Genomic DNA, 20,715 nt, shown 5'->3' with positions numbered 1-20,715 from the left:
GTAGTGATTGCACTTTTGTGTAACGCCTATAATTTTAGAAAATTAGGGTCATAGTAGTTACTCAGTATAGAATAAAAAGGCAATGCACCATAGCGTTCACCTCCTCCAGTTGTTTCAGTTTTTATTTGGGTCAATCAGTGCATTCAGGAGACTTTCATAAATCCATTTAGCGGAAGTTCAAACAGTTCTTGATAGCATGAGCTACTTTTGGCCAGCTGATAAAATAACAATTAGCATTGTAGAACCAAGATAAAAATTTGACGGTGCTGACAAACAACATGGTCTCCTGCAAACTTCTGATTAAGATTGGTAGAGCTGTCTCTGGAAAGTTGTTTCACTTGTGGACAGAAAAGAACAAGCTAGAATAATAACCATCAGCAAAGGGAAAGCACTTTACAGGCCTTTTTCATCCTTACCTTGAAATCACCATTAGTAATGTGCAAAGCAAACAATATCAGACCTTCCCTCTCTTCAGTCTCTCCTTCTTCACCCTCCCCCTTGTTAGTGTTTTTAACCACACCTATTTCCTCCATTGTGAGAGGAACTCTCCAAGAGCAACATCACTCCTGCATTGCTGCCAATGTGCACTGTGCTTCTGTGGCCTGACTTTAAACCAGGCCAGACTGCTGAGCTGTTTCTATGGTGCAACATCAGAGGCTTAAGAGTCACTGCACGCAGCCAATCAGATGGCTTGTGGGGGAACAGTGTGGGCTGTGGTAGCTAAGAGAGTGAGTTTGTGAACTTACTTTTGTTTGGTACAGAGAGGATAACTTTCCTAGAAGAGCATAGGAGAAGGAAACTCATCATAGGAGAAGAAAACTCATCATTTTCAATGGAATGACGACCGGTTTCCTTTGGCTGCAGTCTCAGCGTGGACATTGAGTCTTTGAAGCTATTGAGTTCATTCACTATCACTTGTATTGTTATAGACCACTTTCTTCATGTTTTATGGGTGGGAATTGAGCAAACCACGAGGAAGACTTCACTCTGAAAACAGGCTCAGTAAAAAGTAGTTTTTGGCATCTGCTCAGGACAGAACGAAAGTTGTTCTGAAAGCTGTAGAAAAGAAAATTCAGTTGGCATGGCTGATAATGTTATTGAGGAGACCGATAACTACCCTGGCAAAGATGAGCAGGACTGGGGTTATGAAGAAGGTAAGGATTCAATAAGAGAATCATTGGCTAAATCTCCTCTTTGTGAAACATGAAACTTTATTGTCACACCCATGATCAGGACTTACTTTGAAAACAACCCCGTCTCAGTTCGCCTGAAATACATACATATACTACCGATTCTTTAAATACAAAGACAAAATTAGACAACTGTGACCACACACAATGCTGTCACTTTATAACCGCTTCAGAACTTTTTTTGAATATGCACTCTGTATTTTTAACTTGTAAAGTGCATAAATAGCATAATGCATGTTTATATGTTTAAAAAAAAACTATTTAGACCAAGATTTGTTTTTTGTTTTTTGTGAAGAAAGTCTTTTTTCCTAGCTTTATTTCTATTATTTCTAATGGTGTTCATCTGTATATAATATGTATTCTTTACTAGTGGGATTATAGATCAAACACATGCAGTGAATAGTCAAAGAAAAGAAAAAACAAGTAATACATATAGACAGGGTGAGATGAAAAGCAGGAAAGGAAAAAAATGAGCACATCCTGTATCCCCCTGTGTCTGCTATTCCTGTTGGACTCCTCAGTAATGACTTTGAGGTACTGGAGCTCTGGCTGACTTTATTAAGTTTCAGCATTGGGACAAAAAAAATGGACCAGTATTTATTATCTAATATTTTATGTGTGAATTGACACAAAGTATGATGATGCAAAAGTTTGATTGTTGCAAAAGTTTCAAGGTTTAGCAGCAGGCTCGTGGTTCATGAACAAGGACCGCAAGATAAGTATGCTTTGATAACTGCATTAGAAGAAAATGTTATCACTATTTAAAGGTTGATTGAATCATTGTTTTTGTCTTTTGTGCATGAATTCAGGTGTTGAATGGGGTCTTCTGTTTCCTGAGGCAAATGGAGAGTACCAGTCCCCCATAAACCTGAACTCTAGGGAGGCCCGCTATGACCCGCGGCTCCTGGAGGTGGGGCTTAACCCCAACTATGTCGTTTGCAGGGACTGTGAAGTCATTAACGACGGTCATACTGTGAGGATCATGCTCAAGTCCAAATCAGGTATAACAGCTGAACGTTTACAAAAAATTATAACTCTGCCATTATTTTCTCCTCTTTCTGCCTTGTTTACTAACGTCATTCAAAATTATACTTTTTTTCATTTGAATACCAAAATAGTTTTTTTAACTACAGTTGACTAAAGTTCCCAAAAAGGACAGACAACAGCAAAAAGTCCCATAAAAGCACCAAAAAAGAACGTCTCGGTTACGTACGTAACCCTCGTTCCCTGATGGAGGGAACGGAGACGTTATGTCGACCGACAAATGGGGTCTCACTTGGGTCTCACTCCCCTCCGCGACCTTCGTGAAGACACGGGGGGACAGGGAGAGCCCGAAGGGGAGGACCTTGTACTGCCATGCCTGACCCTCGAAAGCAAAGCGCAGGAACGGTCTGTGACGAGGGAGGATAGAGACATGAAAGTACGCGTCTTTCAGGTCGATCGCTGCAAACCAGTCCTGGGGCTGAATGCATTTGATAATGCGTTTCTGCGTCAACATCCTGAACGGGAGCTTGTGTAGGGCCCGATTCAAGACTCGCAGATCCAGGATAGGTCGAAGGCCACCGCTCTTCTTGGGCACGATGAAGTAAGGGCTGTAAAACCCCGTCCTCATCTCGGCTGGAGGGACCGGCTCGATTGCATCCTTCGCCAGGAGGACAGCAATCTCCTCGCGCAAGACAGGGGCGTCCTGGACTGCCACCGAAGTCTCGAGCACGCCATTGAACTTGGGGGGTCGCCGGGCGAATTGAATCGCATAGCCGAGTCGAACCGTCCGGATGAGCCAGCGTGACGGGTTGGGCAGCGCAAGCCACGCTCCCAGATACCGTACAAGTGGCACCAAAGGGACAGTCGACATACCCGCAGTGGTGCAGCGATGGGGAGTCGTGCCGGAAGGCCCAGAAGGCACTGCGTCCTGGGTCATCGCAACCACACTCCTCGTGTTCCCGGAGGAACTGGCCAGAGACGCGTGGAGAGGCGTTGCGTCTCCGAACCGCGACCTGCTGGCCGCTGGCGAAAGGGGGCGTCGTGGGTGAGAGTGAGGAAGCTGTGCGTCGCTCATTGTCAAGCCACGAGCCTTGCAACTCGGAGGAAGGAGAATTTGCTCTTTTATTGAAAATGTGGGTCCGGCCAGTGGCGGAACAGAACAAAACAGAAACTGAAGATTCTCCGCCCGGCCCTCCTCCGGGGGAAGGAGTGGCGCTGTCTTCGCCATCTCCTGAAGAGCAGTTCTCCGCATCTCCGAGTTGCCCGTGTCAGGGCCGCTTGGTCGACTTCCTGGAGGACTTCGCAGCCGGGAGTGACACGGGGGGCGCCGCTCTCCTGCGCGGGGCTCTCAGCACGGGGCGGAGCTGGCGTAGAGGACGCAGGGGGAGCGCCCACGGCGACGAGCAGGCTGAGGCGCTACCAGCGACGGAACGGTGGCAGCCGGAGAGACACGTCGGGGCAGGATGTGCTGGATGGCCTCAGTCTGCTTCTGTACCGCCGAGAACTGCTGGGCAAAGTCCTCGACAGTGTCGCCGAACAGGCCTGCCTGGGAGATGGGGGGCGTCGAGAAAGCGCGCTTTGTCCATGTCCCTCATCTCAGCCAGGTTCAGCCAGAGATGCTGCTCCTGGACCACCAGCGTGGACATCGCCTTCCCGAGGGACCGCGCCGTGACCTTCGTTGCCCGTAAGGCGAAGTCAGTTGCCGTGCGCAGCTCCTGCATCAACCCCGGGTCGGTACCACCCTCGTGCATGGCTTTGAGTGCCTTGGCTTGGTGTACCTGCAGGATAGCCATGGCATGCAGGGCAGAGGCAGCTTGGCCCGCAGCACCGTAAGCCTTGGCAGCGAGTGCGGCCGTCAGCTTACAGGCCTTGGACGGGAGGCGTGGATGATTCCTCCAAGTGGCGGCGTTTTGTGGGCACAAGTGCACCGCAACCGCCCTCTCCACCTGGGGAACCTCTACGTACCCCCTGGCTGCCCCGCCATCGAGGGTGGTGAGGATGGAAGAGGGAGAAGAGCGGCTTCTGGCCGTGAAAGGGGCCGTCCACGACTTCGTCACCTCTTCATGCACCTCCGGGAAGAAAGGCACCGGAGCAGAACGAGGTTGTGAGCCGCGTCCCGCGCCGAGAAACCAATCATCCAGCCGTGAGGGCTCGGGACTGGGCGGTGTAGTCACCTCCAGTCCGATACTCACGGCTGCCCGGGCAAGCATGGCCGACAACTCCAAGTCCGATTCGGCAGTAGCGACAACACCCGAGGGGGGCAGCCCCGCCGAACCTTCATCCTCAGAGGTCGATAACCCATCCCCCGATGCAGCAATCGACATCTGGTCTTCGGGCGGCGCACCGAAAAACACGCTGGGACCGCTGTGAGACGGCCCAGCAGAATCAATCGGCAGCTGCACGGGACAGTCGCTGCGTGAGGAGTGAGAGGTCCGTGGGGCGTGGCCCGGCGGAGAAGCTCTCACTGTGATCCTCAAATCTCCCAGAGCGCCAGTCGGCGGCCCTCTGCTCGAGCCAGAGAGACCGGGACGGGTGGCGACAGAGGGGTCTGCTGCACTCCCCTTGAGGAGTGAGAGACGCGATCGCAGCGCTGCCATGTTCATACGCCCACAGTAGACGCATGAATCATCCACGAGCGTAGCCTCAGCGTGTTGGACGCCCAGACACTGCAGACAACGCTCGTGACCGTCAACCGAAGACAGGAAACGACCGCATCCAGAAGGACACGGACGAAACAGCATCTTGAAAAAGACGCGAATCGTCCGTGATTTGCTCTTTTAGAACTGTCTCTTTTAGCCGAAGCGCCCAGGGGAATCGCCGTCTCGCAGGGACACCGCTGTAACGCGCCGTCACACCGACCAGGAACAGTTCAGCAAAAACAAAGATGAATGGCTTTGTAGTGATCTTCTTCATCGACTACTCGGCTCCGAAGCAAAAATCTAATGAGTGGATGCACCTGTCGCCCTATTTATACCCGCTGGCACGGGGAGTGGCTCAGGTGTGTTAATCCACTTGCCAATTTCATTGGCGTTTTCTCTTAAAATCAGAGATGATTGGCCTCCCAAGTGAGACCCCATTTGTCGGTCGACATAACTCGTAGTGACCGACAGATAGGGAACTCTATGTAACTTTAGAGCAAATTCAAAAATAGCATTATAGCATTAGAAAGAGAGTAAATGTGGATTGTAAATATGAATAAATTAGTGGATTATTACTACACTTATTTTTTCGACCCAACCGCTGGGTTGAGCATGTTTGGTCATATGTTGGGTTGATTTTTTTCCAGTGATGGGTAGTTTCTGTTTTACACAGGCATTGGGTTAGTGGCTGGGTCAATCTCACTGACAGCTTATACTACACTCAAACCCATGAAACAACCCTATGTGGGGCTACTACTGCCCAGCCACTGAGTTAGGCATAGTGCAGGCTTTTTGCATCCTCTGCATTTTTTTAGAGTGTAAAACATCTTAAAGTGCCCTTATTATGCCATTTCATGCAGTGTGTAATGTAGCTGTATGTGAATGTAAACGATCTGCAAAGATGAAAAGCTGAAAGTGCACAATAAATTAAGTTATTGTCTCCCAAAATAAAGAATCGACTTTGAACAGCTGAAACGAGTCGTTAGACAAATCCTGCTTATTTGGACTCTCTACTCCAATGAATCACAACCTTTGAAAAGCGTTCAAAATTGAAATGGGCATATCTTTTCCAACACGCGCTGTACGCCGTAGACCAATCACAACAGACTAAGCCATCTGACCATTCAGAGCAGGCTCATTGAAAGGAGGTGTTTAGAGAGACTTGAACTGCTTTAAATGAATCATTTGAGAATCTCTGGAAAATGAGGTCATATTAAATGCATATTTTGAGAAAACAAAAGCATTTCTTTAACTTGGAGACTCCCAAAACAATATAAGGAACCGTTAAAATGGCAAAATGGGACACTTTAAATCTTACTTTGTTCACACAATTTCATTTGATTACAAAAGATAATAATAGTTCAGAGGTCAGGTGCAGGGTTATACTTAACTAAAACTAAAAGAATTGGCTAACACTTTAGACCAATTTTCATTATTAACTAGTTTCTTATCAGTATGCCTATTAATAACATACTGGCTGTTTATTAGTACTTATTAAAGAGCAGTGTTGGGCCGTAATGCATTACTTAGTAATGCATTACTGTAATTTGATTACTTTTTTAGTAACGGAGTAATCTAACGCGTTATAATTTCAAAATAGTAAATAGAGTATAGGTATAAGCCGAGGTCTCTATACATTACTGCCGCGTTACATTGCTGACAGAATGCAGTGTTTTATAATCTAGAGATTGTAAAAAGTGCAACATGAAATAATATAAAATATAAATGGTTAGCAGGCACAAGTTCAGAGTTTCTATTTAGGCTATAACAAGTGTTTGCAGCGTTGAGCATTGCAGTGCTGAAATTTGCATGCTCACATTTCCACTCATTATAACACATGAATTGTAGACATTATGAAATATTAATTATGCATATATTTATTGTGTTATAACAGAGATTTGTGAGATTGCGATGAACTGAGATGTCTTTTAGAGATTATAAATGCAGCACTCTTTGCTTGAATTCTGCCAAACCATGCATGCAGCAGCCGCTTGCTTTAGTTCTAAATAACAGTGTTCTGTGAATGTTGATGCTGTAATAACAAATTTTTATTGGGAGTGTGTATGCTGGGATTTCATAAATTTCATAAAGAAAAAAAGTAATGTAACTAGTAATGTAACTAAAAGGAGTAAAGGAGTAAAGGAGTTTAAAAGGAGTAATCAGTAATCAGCAATTTGATTACATTTTCCGAGTAACTTGTTCAACACTGTTAAAGAGATAGTTCACCCAAAAATGAAAATTTGATGTTTATCTGCTTACCCCCAAGGCATCCAAGATGTAGGTGACTTTGTATCTTCAGTAGAACTCAAATGGAGATTTTTAAAAGAAACCATTGCAGTCTGTCAGTCCTATAATGTAAGTGGAGTGGAATCACGGCTTTGAGAAATACATACACAAACAAAACCAAATTAAACCCTGCGGCTTGTGATGATACACTGATGTGTAAAGATATAAAACCATCGATCTGTGCTAGAAACTGAACAGTATTTATATAGTTTTTACCTCTGATTTTCACCGCAATGTCTGAACTGTCATGAGCATGTTCGCCTCTTCTTTTTCAGCCTGCGAGTGATGCGTCTTCTTCTTCTTGCTTTACAGCAGATCGCAGACTTATAAGTGCATTACCACCACCTATCTCTATCTACAATCTCAATTGGGATTGTCAATGGTCCACTTGAGAGATAGGTGGCAGTTAAAATATCAGGCATTATAACTGCCTTGGATGTAATTTATCCATTTATTGATTGTCCATTATTTGGAACATCAGGGCAATTAAATAATGACAGAATTTTCATTTTGGGCTGAGCTATCTCTTTAAAAAAAAATTGTGGCATCACAAGATGTTTTGCTTTTGTTGGTCACAGAGAGTTTAAATGACATAAATCTGCTGTCTGTGAGAAACCTATATGTACAGTGAGTTTGTTTTTATGTCATTTTATCCTGTTCTCTTTCCTGTGAACTTTGTAATGCTGTTTCAGTTGTGACTGGGGGTCCGCTCCCTAGTGACCATGAGTATGAACTGAGCGAGGTGCGCTTCCACTGGGGCAAAGAGAACCAGAGGGGATCTGAACACACTGTCAACTTCAAGGCTTTTCCTATGGAGGTCAGTGTCACTCCGCCAGTTCTGGCCATATCATCAACTTCTATTATTGGTTCTCTCACTTACTTACACTCTCTGATGTTTAAAGGACAGATTAAAACAAGCCTGCTTCACACCACACAAATAAACAGCACATATTTATTTTGGGGCCTATATCAACAGGCCACAGTGTTCACTCTGCAGAAGCAATGCAAGTAACACCAGCACATCAGCTGCTGTATCCATTTGACTTATGAGGAAGGAAGTCTTTTTAGCTACAAAACCATAAACTGGGAGCTCAATCCAAAAACAACAATACCACATGCTCTAAAGTGGGATTTATCACCTGTTCCTGGCACCTGCTCTCCTACTCCTGGTCTTCTGTACACAATGAGAAAGATAAGGACACGCTTTTAACGTGTTACCATATTTTTCAACCTGCTAGCACAACTGCGTGTCTTTTAACACAAAAAAAAGAATTGGCATCCTCACCTTCATAATTTGGCATACTTTGAGTATATGTTAATTTCAGAGTTAGGGTCAGAACACTCAATTAGTAATAAATATCTCTCACAGCTTCATCTAATCCACTGGAACTCTACATTATTCAATGGCGTGGAGGAAGCCATGGGCAAGAAAAAAGGCATTCTTATCATCGCCCTGTTTGTGCAGGTATCACACTTCACCACATGGAGGCCATCATACCAGATACAAAACTACCCAAAAATGTTGTGTAAATAAACGTGGTTGTTTATTTTAGTGGTGTAAATGTTGAGAACCTTTCAGGAGAAAGGATGTTTTTTGTGTCTTGGAATTGTGTGACAATGGTGCTCTAATTTGTTCTATGCAGATTGGGAAGGAACATCTTGGGCTGAAGGCCATCACAGACGTCCTGCAGGACTTGCAGTATAAGGTGAGCAGAATGAGTATAAGTGGCTCACTAGAGACTATAGCCAAAAATACGACTCATATGCTTGTGACCTAAAATTTATTTTGTGTGTGTGTACAGGGAAAGACAAAAATAATTCCATGTTTTAACCCCAACACATTACTGCCTGGTAAATTCATTATCTGTTATACTGATATTTGCATTTTTATATTTGATCTTTGCTGACAGTATCTTTATATATGTGTATCTGTGTGTATCTAACTGTCTCCATTGGTTGGTCTGCCTCCTTAGATCCTCTCTTAAGAGATTACTGGGTTTATGAGGGCTCTTTAACCACACCACCCTGTAGTGAGAACGTCACCTGGATTCTTTACCGTTACCCCCTTACCATCTCTCAGATGCAGGTAACACCTCCACAGCTATTATTAAATATTACTATTACTCAAATATGTATGTAATATAGCATATATATAGGAGTGGCTAATTGTCTGGACTAGGAAAATTGCTATCTTTGCTTTGTTCAAACATAATGATGAGTTTATGTAGATATTCTATGCATATTGCTTAGCTATGCTTGGAAAGTGTTTATGTGTTACGCATTTCAGTTCTGTCATTCGTGATAATGCAAAGAAACATGTTTATTAAGGCATGCACATGAGAATGGCTGCTAATCAAATAGTAGGGAGAACCAATTAAATATTCATAATTGTTTATATTGTAGTCTATGTATACTTTATTTACTGTGAGCTCCTTGTTTTTTAATATGCATTTTGTGAGATTTTAGTGTTTAGTGTTTTTCTCTTAACCATATAAACTTGTAGGTTTATTAAAAAGTAAATATTGTGCAAATGTCCCCACCAGACATATTTTGGGTGTGGCCCGATTCGCGGCTTGTTGCAAAAGTTTTTGTCCTAGAATCCTCTATCGTGTGATGTCATTACGATTATTTATCTCCACCCAATCGAGACTCAGCGTCCCCGAACTCAAAGCGTACATTAAGTGTAACATTATTAATGTCTTTACTGCCACTTTTTACTTCATCAATTCAGTTCAGTGTATACTTGCTGGGTAAAAATATATCTTTCAAATATCTAAATTTTGCTGACCCCAGACTTAAACCAGTGCATAATGCCTCTTCATTTGTTAGAACATTAATTTATATAAATACATAAAAGGGGAAATCATAAACCGACTTGACGTGACTTGAACAGGGTGGGGTTTACCACAGTGATATACATCATAAGTTGTAGAACAATATGCTGTTTGTCTGCAACTGCATTATCTTTGATCTCAATGACTGGCAGGGCAGGGGTACTTTCAAGTAAATGCCAGTCATATATTGATTTTGAGGTCAAGCATGAAAGCAGGTCAGGGTCTTGTCTGTGTTTGATGACTATAATAACATGTTTGATATAAATTGGTTCTATTTCCGAGTAAGTCAACATGCAACACTGATATGTTATCCCCGTTTTGTACTTGAACAGGGTATCTGACCCTGCTTATGTTATGACTTTCAACAAATCCTTCAGAATATTATAAAAAGAAGTTACAAGGGAGATATAATAGTGAATAGGAGGAAAAGATACTCTTGCTTTATCATTTTGCAAAAAAGCTCACACCCAGGGTCCACATTCAACACTCACATAAGAAAGTAAAAGAATGGGGTTGCATATCGCTTGTCACAGAAAGCTTTACAGAAAGTCAAGATGTTAATGTTTATAATATCTTCTTAAGTTTATGCCTTATAGTTGCATTCATCAGATTAGAGCTGGTCGATAATATAGTTTACATGTTATTAATTTTATTTTATACAGTACAGCTTAATGTGGATAATGTACTGTATCCAGATAATGTTGGTAAAGTGATTATATAAATCATTATAAATGAATAATTTGTTAATTTATTTGATTGTAAATATTCATATTTGTTCCAAAGAAACTGAATTTTTAATTTTTCATATGCACAAAAATATTTAAAAAATATAATGCAAAATACAGGTTCATGTATGAAATATATTTGTGACCCTGTCGTCCACAAACCCAATCATAAGGGTGCATTTTTTGAAATTGAGATTTATAAAAGCAGAATAAATAAGCTTTACATTTACATTTACATTGATGTATGCATTGATGATGTTAGGATAGTACAATTATTGGCTGAGATACAACTATTTTAAAATCTGGAATCTGAGGTTGCAAAAAAATAATAATTAGAAAATCGCTTTTAAAGTTGTCAAAATGAAGTTCTTAGCAATGCATATTACTAATAAAAAAGTTAAGTTTTGATATATTTACAGAAGGAAATTTACAAAATATCTTCAAGGAACATGAACATGATCTTTACTTTGGCATTATATACTTTTTTTTTGTCCCATACAATGTATTGTTGGCTATTGCTACAAATATACTTGTGCAATTTATGACTGTTTTTTTTTTTGGTTGTTTTTTTGTTAATTCCCGCACCAGTGCCCACAGGTGAATACTGGCCTTCTTTCAACTAACATTCAACCCTTTTCTCTGTCCCAGATTGAGGAGTTTCGCCGTCTCAGGTCCCATATTAAAGGAGCAGAGCTTCCAGAAGGCAATGACGGGATGCTGGGGGACAACTTCAGACCCACCCAGCCCCTGAGTGACAGGGTGGTCAGGGCAGCCTTCCAGTAAAACCCCCTCTGCAGGATCCATTTTAATCGGCCATGGGTAAATTGTCAGGAGATTGTATTCTGTTCTTTGTTTATTCAAGCGGAGCGCCCTCATTTGAGCATAATGCGATGGCTTATGTATGGCCTCGACTCCTCTTTGTAAAGGAGGAGCTAGATTAGGCTCCTCACATTAGCTGATTAAATGTCTCATTGTCTGGGTTGAATCAAGAGCCCACCTGGATTTTCAGAATGCAAACCTGTTAGTACTTCCAGAATTAAACAAAACCATATGACCAATAACTATACCAAAGCTCCTGCTTAGTGTGCAGTGGCTTAATGGAAATAGGCCAAGTTCTCTTAGCAGTATTGGCATCACTATACAATAGCGTGCTGCAAGAGTCAGAGTAATAGAGTAACCCACTTCCTTCTGATCTAGGACTAGCTGCAGAATTGTGTATAGATCTGTCTATTTCTAGAGCTCTCAAGGGGACACCTGGGTCTGCCTGCATATTACTCATTTTGAAATGAGATTTTGAGCAGACTAATTTAGGCCATGATGATGCAGTGCTAGAGTAAGCTGAAGTATTACTCTGTTTGTATACTACACTTGTCTTCAAAGCAGAAAGTTTAAAGGAATAGTTCACTACAACATGAAAATATGCTGAAACTCACCCTCAGGCCTGACCAGCTGATTAAATCATAACAATAATCCTGTCAATCATTTAAAATCTTGTGAAATGAGCCCATAATCTATAATTATGCTTTCTCCAGTGAAAAAAAAGCCAATCCCCTGTTGTCCTCTCACACTAAATTCATCTGACGTGTTTCTTTGATACTGTTCTGGACTGTCTTGGTTTATAAGCAGTGCTTTATCTGCCCAGATTTTGATTCAAATGAGATGACTGGTGTTTTGATCAGCTGTTTTGGACTCTCGTTCTGATGGCACCCATGTCAAATGATGTCATGTTAAATTTATCTTAATCTGTTCCAATATAAATGGCCTGAGGATGCATACAGTTTCAGCTAACTAAATTACTTTTAATATAGTTTCTTATAATAATGTTGAGCGGAGCTACTCCAGCACTCTTCTCACTTTCGGCACAAATTAACAGTTTTCATGTTTGTTTGAAATTATGATTAAATAATGTTCTTCACCTCAGATTTGGATCATAAAATTGATTCATACAAGCTATGAGCTGAAAATACCACAATAAACGAACCCTTCAAACCACGGAGTAGACATCATTTATCACTTCCCTCATTTTATATAAAAAATACCCAAGTAGGTCAAGTATGTTGCAATCATCTTCAAACCATGAACTGTCAGTAAATGAGACTAATATCAGGATGTAAATTAGCTGAATCACTACTAACGAGTAAAACTGATGTCAACAGAGTAGGCAATTATATGCCTCCTCACTAATTGCATCTGAAAGACCTTCTGACTCTCCTCTAGGCAAATTAGTAATGTTAAGACCATTTTCAGCTACATGTTTTTCTTTTTTTTGGCGCACATACATATTTATATAATGACACGTACACCCATTTTCCATTGTTCTTAAATTTTTTAATTCTCTCTCCACCTCTCTCCTATACCACCCCCCCCCCCACACACACACATGAACACACTACTTCCTCTGTGCCAAGTAACAGAGAACACATGCATGACAAGATATTGTTCAGGTGTAATAGATATCTATTGGTCACATGACTGCCTCACAAATCAGCAATGTGTGATTGGTATGAGAATTAGGGATCCACAGATCCTTATTTTCTTCCAATTTAAGAACTGTAGAATTAATTAAAAAAAACTCCCATTATGAAAGTAATGGTAAAGCCTTACTACTAAGCCTATACTATATATACATACATACAGTATCTATCAATCTATATATACTATGTGTGTGTGTGTGTGTGTGTGTGTGTGTATGCATGTAGAGTTCAACTTTTTTTTCTTTTTTTTCAGAGATTAGAATGATGAAGAACCAGATATGAAAGCTGTACAATGTCCTGGCTAAAGTGAAAGTTTGAAAGTTCATCACTTCCTGTAGAGTTGCTTGGGCATTGTTTTGTAGTTAACCATCCTGAGTATGGCCCTGATGTGTGCAAAATGCTGCTTTTACTGTTCATTTAAAAACACACTGGATTTCATGTAAACGCGTGGAAGCTAGTGAGCATGAAGAGAAGCCTGGTGATAAGCTTGTATGGAAAAGTGAAAGGGTATATTAACACTTGATTAATATTGTTATAATACTGCAGTTAAGAAGTTTAACAACAATATGTTGCATGTGTGTAGTCCTATAAATGTGGCTTTATAGGAACATCATACTACACAGCACAAGACTGACATGTAATGTTCCATACACTGTTTGATTATTTCTGATATTCTGATACATAATTTGACATTATCTGAATCAGTTAAGTCATATAAATGTCTGTACATTGAATGCTTTTACATATTAGCACTGAAATAAATTAATGCTGTTGAATTAACCGATTCAAGCTCCAAAGACTGGATTCATGGGTGTATTTTTTTTCTTTACCAATTGAACAAACAGAATATGAAGGACCATATAGTTATATTGTTTGTTTAAAATTTATTTTGATAGATAGCTGTATCGCTTAGATCTGCAGATTCAGTGCTCAGCAGGTGGCATACAGCAGTTTAATAGATAACTAGTCTATTGGTCTTTCATTATCTTGCTCTGCATAACTTTTTTAGCAGTGCTGTACTTTTTTTTGTAGTCCCACAAAAAAGAAACATGATTCATTGACAGATATGTGTCTGTATGTCATATTATTTCTGAAACCTGAACAACCACAGACTCTGCTGTTCTCATGGGAAACCACGTTTAGGTGAAAAGAACTGATTATGCATACCTTGAAAACCTCTTGTCATCATAACAACTGACATGTAAGGAGTATGCATATACAACCTAACATTTACAATAGAAAGCACAGTGTCCTTTCTATGAGATTCTCATTGGATATTTGGTGGGGTGGGGGTAGGGGGGAGTACTTTTGTGCAAATAAAGTATATATATATATATATATATGTATGTGTATATATATATATATATATATATATATATATATATATATATATATATATATATTAGTTTGTTTTATTTCAGTTTTAATAATTTTAAATTCAATGCCTAATTTTCATTTAATTATTTTATTATTATAGTTATTTTATGTCTGCTTTAAAAATAACATTACTGATGTTTCATCAAGTGACCTATTTAAATCTCTGAAACTTTGGTTTCATATAAGGAAACCTTACTGAATATTTGCTTCAACTGAATAACATCATACTTCTTTCCATACAAAAGCTACAGCAAAAAGATGACTGTGTATTATGATGTAGCATGCTGTCATTTAGGGCGTTGACATGAAGCAAACTTACTGATTTTATTGTAATTGCATTACCTATTCCACTGATCCACAAGGAAATATTAACATCCCCCATAGCAACTAGCATATGCAGCTCCACCCAGCAGCTTCAAAGCTTCTAAAACAGTACATTGAAGCAAACTGTTTGTCTTCTGAATACAGAGGATCCACACCTGTTTGTTTGTATTGAAAAGGCATGTAATTGTGGTAAACAGTAGAAACTGTAGAACAGAATACCATGGTAAGATCCAAAGTACCATGGCACATACACAATCATGGTACATTATGCAGCACAATGGTTTTTACCAACACTACCATTTCACATAAGTCACATAAGTAGTTAGGCCTAGTACTATTATTATCTTGCATGTTGTGGTGTGTTGCTGCTGTAGGTCCACAAATTACATAGAAGAGAAGACACAGACATAGAATTGGACTTAGAATTTTTTTAGTCGTAACGGCTGTATAAAGAGATGTAGTTGTTATATCACTTTATGATTTTTAGAAGGCTGATACTTCTTCTAGCTACCGAAGACGGCTGTGTTTAGTGAAAAGCGCTACAGCGCCCTCAGCTGTCTGTGAAAAAAAAGACAGCAACCAATATCATTAGATACATTACACAAATAGACAAAAAGATAGCACTAGGGTCACTTTAAAGACTTAAAATCTCTCTATCGATTATGTAAAGCTGATAGCAGTTTCACATCAAAGATCAGAATCATCAACTATTTAATGAGGATGTGAACGTTTATGGGTGGCTCCTCATTTAATGCTGTGGGTGAAGTGCACGAGAGGAGATTTCATCTTCAAACACACTCGATGAGCAAATCGTCATGCTCTGACATCATGGTGAATGGTTAATTGAGGCAGTCAACCTAGTGTGTCACGCTAAATGAAGTGTTTCACTCCAGTAATCAGCAAGAAGATTCGCACAATGCCCATCAGACAGCTAATTCCTCAATCCTCTTGTCGTTATTAAGACTTGATTAGAGGGAAATTATAGCATGACAAATAAACAAGATACAGATGTTAATGTGTTAATAGCTCTCCCTAGGGCCTGAAACAGAGGCAGATTATAACAATCAGTCACAAATCCTATCAGTCTAGAATGGAACAACAAACATGAGAAACAAGCGTGCATTCACACCAACACACACACACACATGTTTGTTTTTGTGAAAAGTGGGGACATCCCATAGGTGTAATGGTTTCTATACTGTACAAACTGTATATTCTATCGCCCTTCACCAACCCTACCCCTACCCCTAACCCTCACAGGGAACTTTGTGCATTTTTACTTTCTCAAAAAACCTCATTCTGTATGATTTATAAGCGTTTTGAAAAATGGGGACATGGGTTATGTACTCATAAGTCACCCTCTCCTTGTAATACCTGTGTCATACCCATGTCATTATACAAAGTTGTGTCCTGATATGTCACAAAAACATGCCCACCCACAAACAGACACACACACACACAAACACACAGTTTGTTTTTCTATCACTATGAGGACTGTCCATTCACTGCTATTGTTTTTATACTTGAGCTAATGATTTTATATACCCATACCCCTAAGCCACTTCTTTCTTTCTTTCTTTCATTCTTTCTTTCTTTCTTTTACACTTTATAATATGTAAAATATATTCACTATTAACAAAGAGTTTTCTCTGAACAAACTCCTTATTTACTGCTTATTAATAGTTAGTAAATTAGTCATTAAATTTAGGTATGGGGTTTAAGAGAGCTAAAATATGATCATGCATGCAGAATAAGGCATTAATGCGTGTGTAATAAACAGCTAATATGCTGATAATATGCATGCTAATAGGTAATATAATAGTGAGAATTGGTCCTTACAATACAGTGTTACCAAATACACAATATTAGTATTAAATATTTTTCTTAAAAATGTATACCTGAATTCTAAATATTATTATTTTGATGTTACAATCAGTAACAATTAGACCCTTAATAATATTAAACCAATATGTGTATAAATAAATAGAAAATAAATATTAAAAACTCCTTGTACATTTTAGCATCAAAGTTAATTTAAGTATCACAACATTATAAATGTACAGTAATCATTTTATATTTATTTTGAGATTCAGTCTGCTTAGGAAAACAACATATATATTTTTTAATGATTAAATGAAAATGAGATAAAAAATATGGATAAATGAGCATGCAAAATGTAATGTTTAATCTCAAACAAAACATTTTAAAAAATCTAATAACAGTCAATAATTAATATAACACTGATAAACTGTAAAAATATGGAAAATTACCATTAAAAAAAAAGCTAATTTGGGTTAAATATAGAGCCTTTTAGGGGTTACAATATGAAGCACCTGATAGAACAATACATTCTCTGAAATCTCTAATATTTTAGTATCATTAATATACCACAGTAGTTTCTCTTACAAACAATGTTCATTGTTCTCTTAGACCAACCCTATGCTTATTCAGTCATCCCTCACTTCACAAAGACGTTCTTTAAATAAACATACGCATTCTCAATATGCTTTTCTATAGTTACCGTGTGTATGAATAGTTATTTCATGTGGCACACACCTGTAAGTAAACAAACTGATTGTGAACACAGAAGAGGATGCATGAACAGAGATCAGACAGTGTCTTTCACCCTGAATGTCACTGTCCCAAATCTGCCCAAACCTGTTTTGATCAAACATTGTGCTTCCATGCAGGAACAGAAATGACTGAACTGTGTAACCTGGAATAATTTTATGAACATGCATGCAAAGTGGATATGACAAATATTGTGTTGTATGTTTTTGTTTATGGTGCAAAACCAGTGTACCAGTGAACATAGTCTTAAAGCAGAATGATAACAGATCTATTTGGCTTTTTTCCCCCGTCTTAAATAAATAGAGATTTATTCCCTCTGGTCTAGCTTGACAGGATTCTTGGCACCAGGGGGCTGACAGCACACTTGTAGCTGCTTTAAAGAAACAGCAGGGGGAGCTCTGAGTATGCGAGTATTTCTGCGTGGACACAGGATAGAAAGGTTTCAGGCCACGGGCCATCTAATTGAGTGATCTGCCATGACCTTTCACGGTCAGGGGGGAAATATCAGTGACAAAGGATTATTCCATTTGACATTTCTATTATTCTCCTCCCAATATTCACATGGATAGTTTATTTGTTGTTTTTCTTGCCAAATGCACTAGGGCTTGCATTTCAGACATGGTTGATTAAGTTGTATTATGCGGATTTTGAACCGGAAAAGAGCAGGACTAATTTCATAGACTTGCATTTTAGATTTTTAATTTAAGATGTGCAACACGCTACATGGCTCTTCCATTCTATACATGGCTTCCACTCATTCATCAAAACATGTGTAAAATTCAATTCTTCATTGTTCACATCAGACATAATTGCGGTGGCTCTAATTGATTTGTTTCCATAGCAGAAGATTTGGCGGACCCAGATGTACCGTCGAGTACAGAGGTATCGCTTCCCCCTTTTGTTTTGCATTAATTCACAAGTTTATTGATGTCATTCCCAGAATGACCTTTTGCTATTACAGCTTTAATACAAAAGAGCTTAAAGCCCAAACAGATGGTTGCTTCATGGGTTGAGGGACAACTCAATGCCCTTGCAAAGCTGGTGCATTTCCCATCTGCACTACTACTCATTTTAGCAACAAAAATATACTGTATGCCACGATGGAGACAGAGAGTCCCTTTACATTCCCTCAGCACAGATATCAAATCACTAGTTTCTTTTTTTCTCGCATGTGAATAGAAAAGGACCATAGTTAAGAGGAAAAGAGAGAGAGAGAGAGAGAGAGAGAGAGAGAGAAATTCCTGGGATGGAGTACTAAATCCCAAGGGTCCCCAAAGCCCCAGGCTACTACACCTCCACAGACACTCAGAAGTAGAAGTATTATGCAAAAAAGAATTTAATGATAAGGTGTTCTAATGAGAAAGTGGGCTACAGAAAGAAATCAGATATTGTTTCTCTAGTATATTCTGTTTGTGGACATAATATTCTGCATATGGCAGAAAATTCATATGCGGTGCAGGTCAGCATTTTACTGGAATGGGATTCTGAAAGGGACATAATAACAAAAGATATAAATCAAAAAAACAAAATCTAATCCATTTCACCATGACCTTTGTGCCCAAAAGAGAGAATGTGTGCAGAGAGAGAGAGAGAGAGGGAGAGGAATGACTATTGTTCCATTAAGCTGCTCTAAAAATAACTACAATTTCTAACCAATGAGCTGTGGGTTGCTATAATGTCCATATCTTTATGCCAATGAGGGAGATATAAATGTGCAGTATGGAAGAAGAGAGGGGGAGGGGAGAGAGAGAGGGAGATATTGATCACTCACTGCCAAATGGAATTGAGTGTGCTTGACAACACAGGGCTGGGGGCGCACAAGAACATGGCCTTTAATTCTGCCCACAGGCTCCAAAAGAGAACAACATTCGTTTTGAGAATATTCTAATCATTTTTTTGCCGTTTACTCGGCAATTAAAATGTGTGGGCAGTTAAAACAGTTGTCAGAATCGAGCAGTGATAAAATAAAAACAGAGTGGTGTTATGTTTTCAGACAACATTTTTCTGTTGTAATGTAACAGTTGCGGACTCCATCAGATATGTTTGCAAATTAGGCTGTTATAACATCAGTGACAGTTCTGGGCGGTTGAGATATGAAAGAGAATCTCTGCAGAAATTCATCACGCTTCTATTTTAAGTAGTGATCACATGAGCAAGAGCGCTGATGTTCAGTATTGTGGCTGGTACACAAGACTTTACTAAGTAATAAATTAATAGTTCACAATATAGCACCGGTGATGAAAATCATTCCGAACAATGTCGAAGCAGAATGAACTGCATGTCTCTGAACAGCACACAGTGCAGTCGGGGTGTTTTCTTTCTGAATGGATCAGTATTTTGAATGTAGCCTGTAGATTGAGTGAATGATACAATGGCTCACTCATGAATGCAGTCACTTGTTTTGTTCCTGAATGAATCAGTGTGATTGAATGGTTGTGAAATCCCATACTCTTGAGTTGGTACCCACTGGTGTGAAAAAGTCCTTCAGGATTTTCTGATAGAGTGCAGAATTCATTGTTAATTCCATTAGTTATGGAAAGTTGTCCAGATCCTGAAGCTGCAAAGCAGACCATCACACTACCAGCAACATGGTTGACTTAGTATGATGTTCTTTTTAAGAAATGCTGTGTTGGTTTGCCAGATGTAATGGGACACACACCTTCCCCTAAAGTTAAACTTTTGTCACATCAACCACAGAATATTTGCCCAAAAGTCTTGGGGATAATCAAGATATGTTTTTGGTAAATATGAGATGAGCCTTTGTGTTCTTTTTGGTCAGCAATGGCTTTTGCATTTAAACACTTCCATGGATGCCGTTTTTGTCCAGTTTCTTTTTTATTGTTGAATCATGAATATTGACCTTAATTGAGGCAAGCAAGGCCTGCAGTTCTTTAGATGTTGTTGTGGGTTGTTTTGGAGTAATTTTGGTAGGCCGGCCGCTCCTGGGAAGGTTCACCTCTGTTCCAAGTTTTCTCCATTTGTGGATAATGGCTCTGACCATGGTTCACCAGAGTCCCAAAGCCTTAGAAATGGCTTTATAACCCTTTCCAGACTGATACATGTCAACTATTTTGTTTCTCATCTGTTCTTGAATTTCTTTAGATCGCGGCATGATGTGTTGCTTTTTAAGCATGCTTCACTTTGTCAGACAGGTTCTTTTAAAAGTGATTTCTTGATTCAGCAGTAATCAGTGATTCTGGCTGTAATCAGTCCTTGGTGTGGCTAGTGAAATTTAACTCAGCGTTCAAAAATAATAAAGTTAATGACAGTTCTTTCATGATTTAACAGGGGGGGGGGGGGGGGGCAATTCA

The 20,715-nt window shown here is 39.8% G+C and overlaps 1 protein-coding gene across 1 annotated transcript; it reads left to right on the top strand.

The window, feature by feature from the left end:
* Window positions 1-540: 540 nt before the first annotated feature.
* LOC127950385 (carbonic anhydrase-related protein) lies at window positions 541-13,929 on the top strand. The gene is made up of 9 exons (XM_052547394.1): window positions 541-1,154; window positions 2,000-2,191; window positions 7,792-7,916; window positions 8,469-8,564; window positions 8,743-8,805; window positions 8,902-8,950; window positions 9,073-9,185; window positions 11,307-11,477; window positions 13,386-13,929. The coding sequence occupies exons 1-8, from the start codon at window positions 1,082-1,084 to the stop codon at window positions 11,439-11,441; spliced, it is 846 nt and encodes a 281-aa protein (XP_052403354.1). The 5' UTR covers window positions 541-1,081; the 3' UTR covers window positions 11,442-11,477; window positions 13,386-13,929.
* The last annotated feature ends 6,786 nt before the right edge of the window (window positions 13,930-20,715 follow it).

This window comes from Carassius gibelio, chromosome B2 (genome assembly GCF_023724105.1).
Source record: "Carassius gibelio isolate Cgi1373 ecotype wild population from Czech Republic chromosome B2, carGib1.2-hapl.c, whole genome shotgun sequence".
Taxonomy (NCBI): domain Eukaryota; kingdom Metazoa; phylum Chordata; class Actinopteri; order Cypriniformes; family Cyprinidae; genus Carassius; species Carassius gibelio.
The sequence above is the reverse complement of the archived record's forward strand: the minus strand, read 5'-3'. Positions and strand labels throughout refer to the sequence as shown.

Coding starts and splice junctions, on each gene's coding strand:
- LOC127950385 (XM_052547394.1), top strand. CDS start 1,082: ATGGCTGATAATGTTATTGAGGAGACCGATAACTACCCTGGCAAAGAT. Junction 1,155..1,999: donor GGACTGGGGTTATGAAGAAG/GTAAGGATTCAA, acceptor GCATGAATTCAG/GTGTTGAATGGGGTCTTCTG. Junction 2,192..7,791: donor CATGCTCAAGTCCAAATCAG/GTATAACAGCTG, acceptor ATGCTGTTTCAG/TTGTGACTGGGGGTCCGCTC.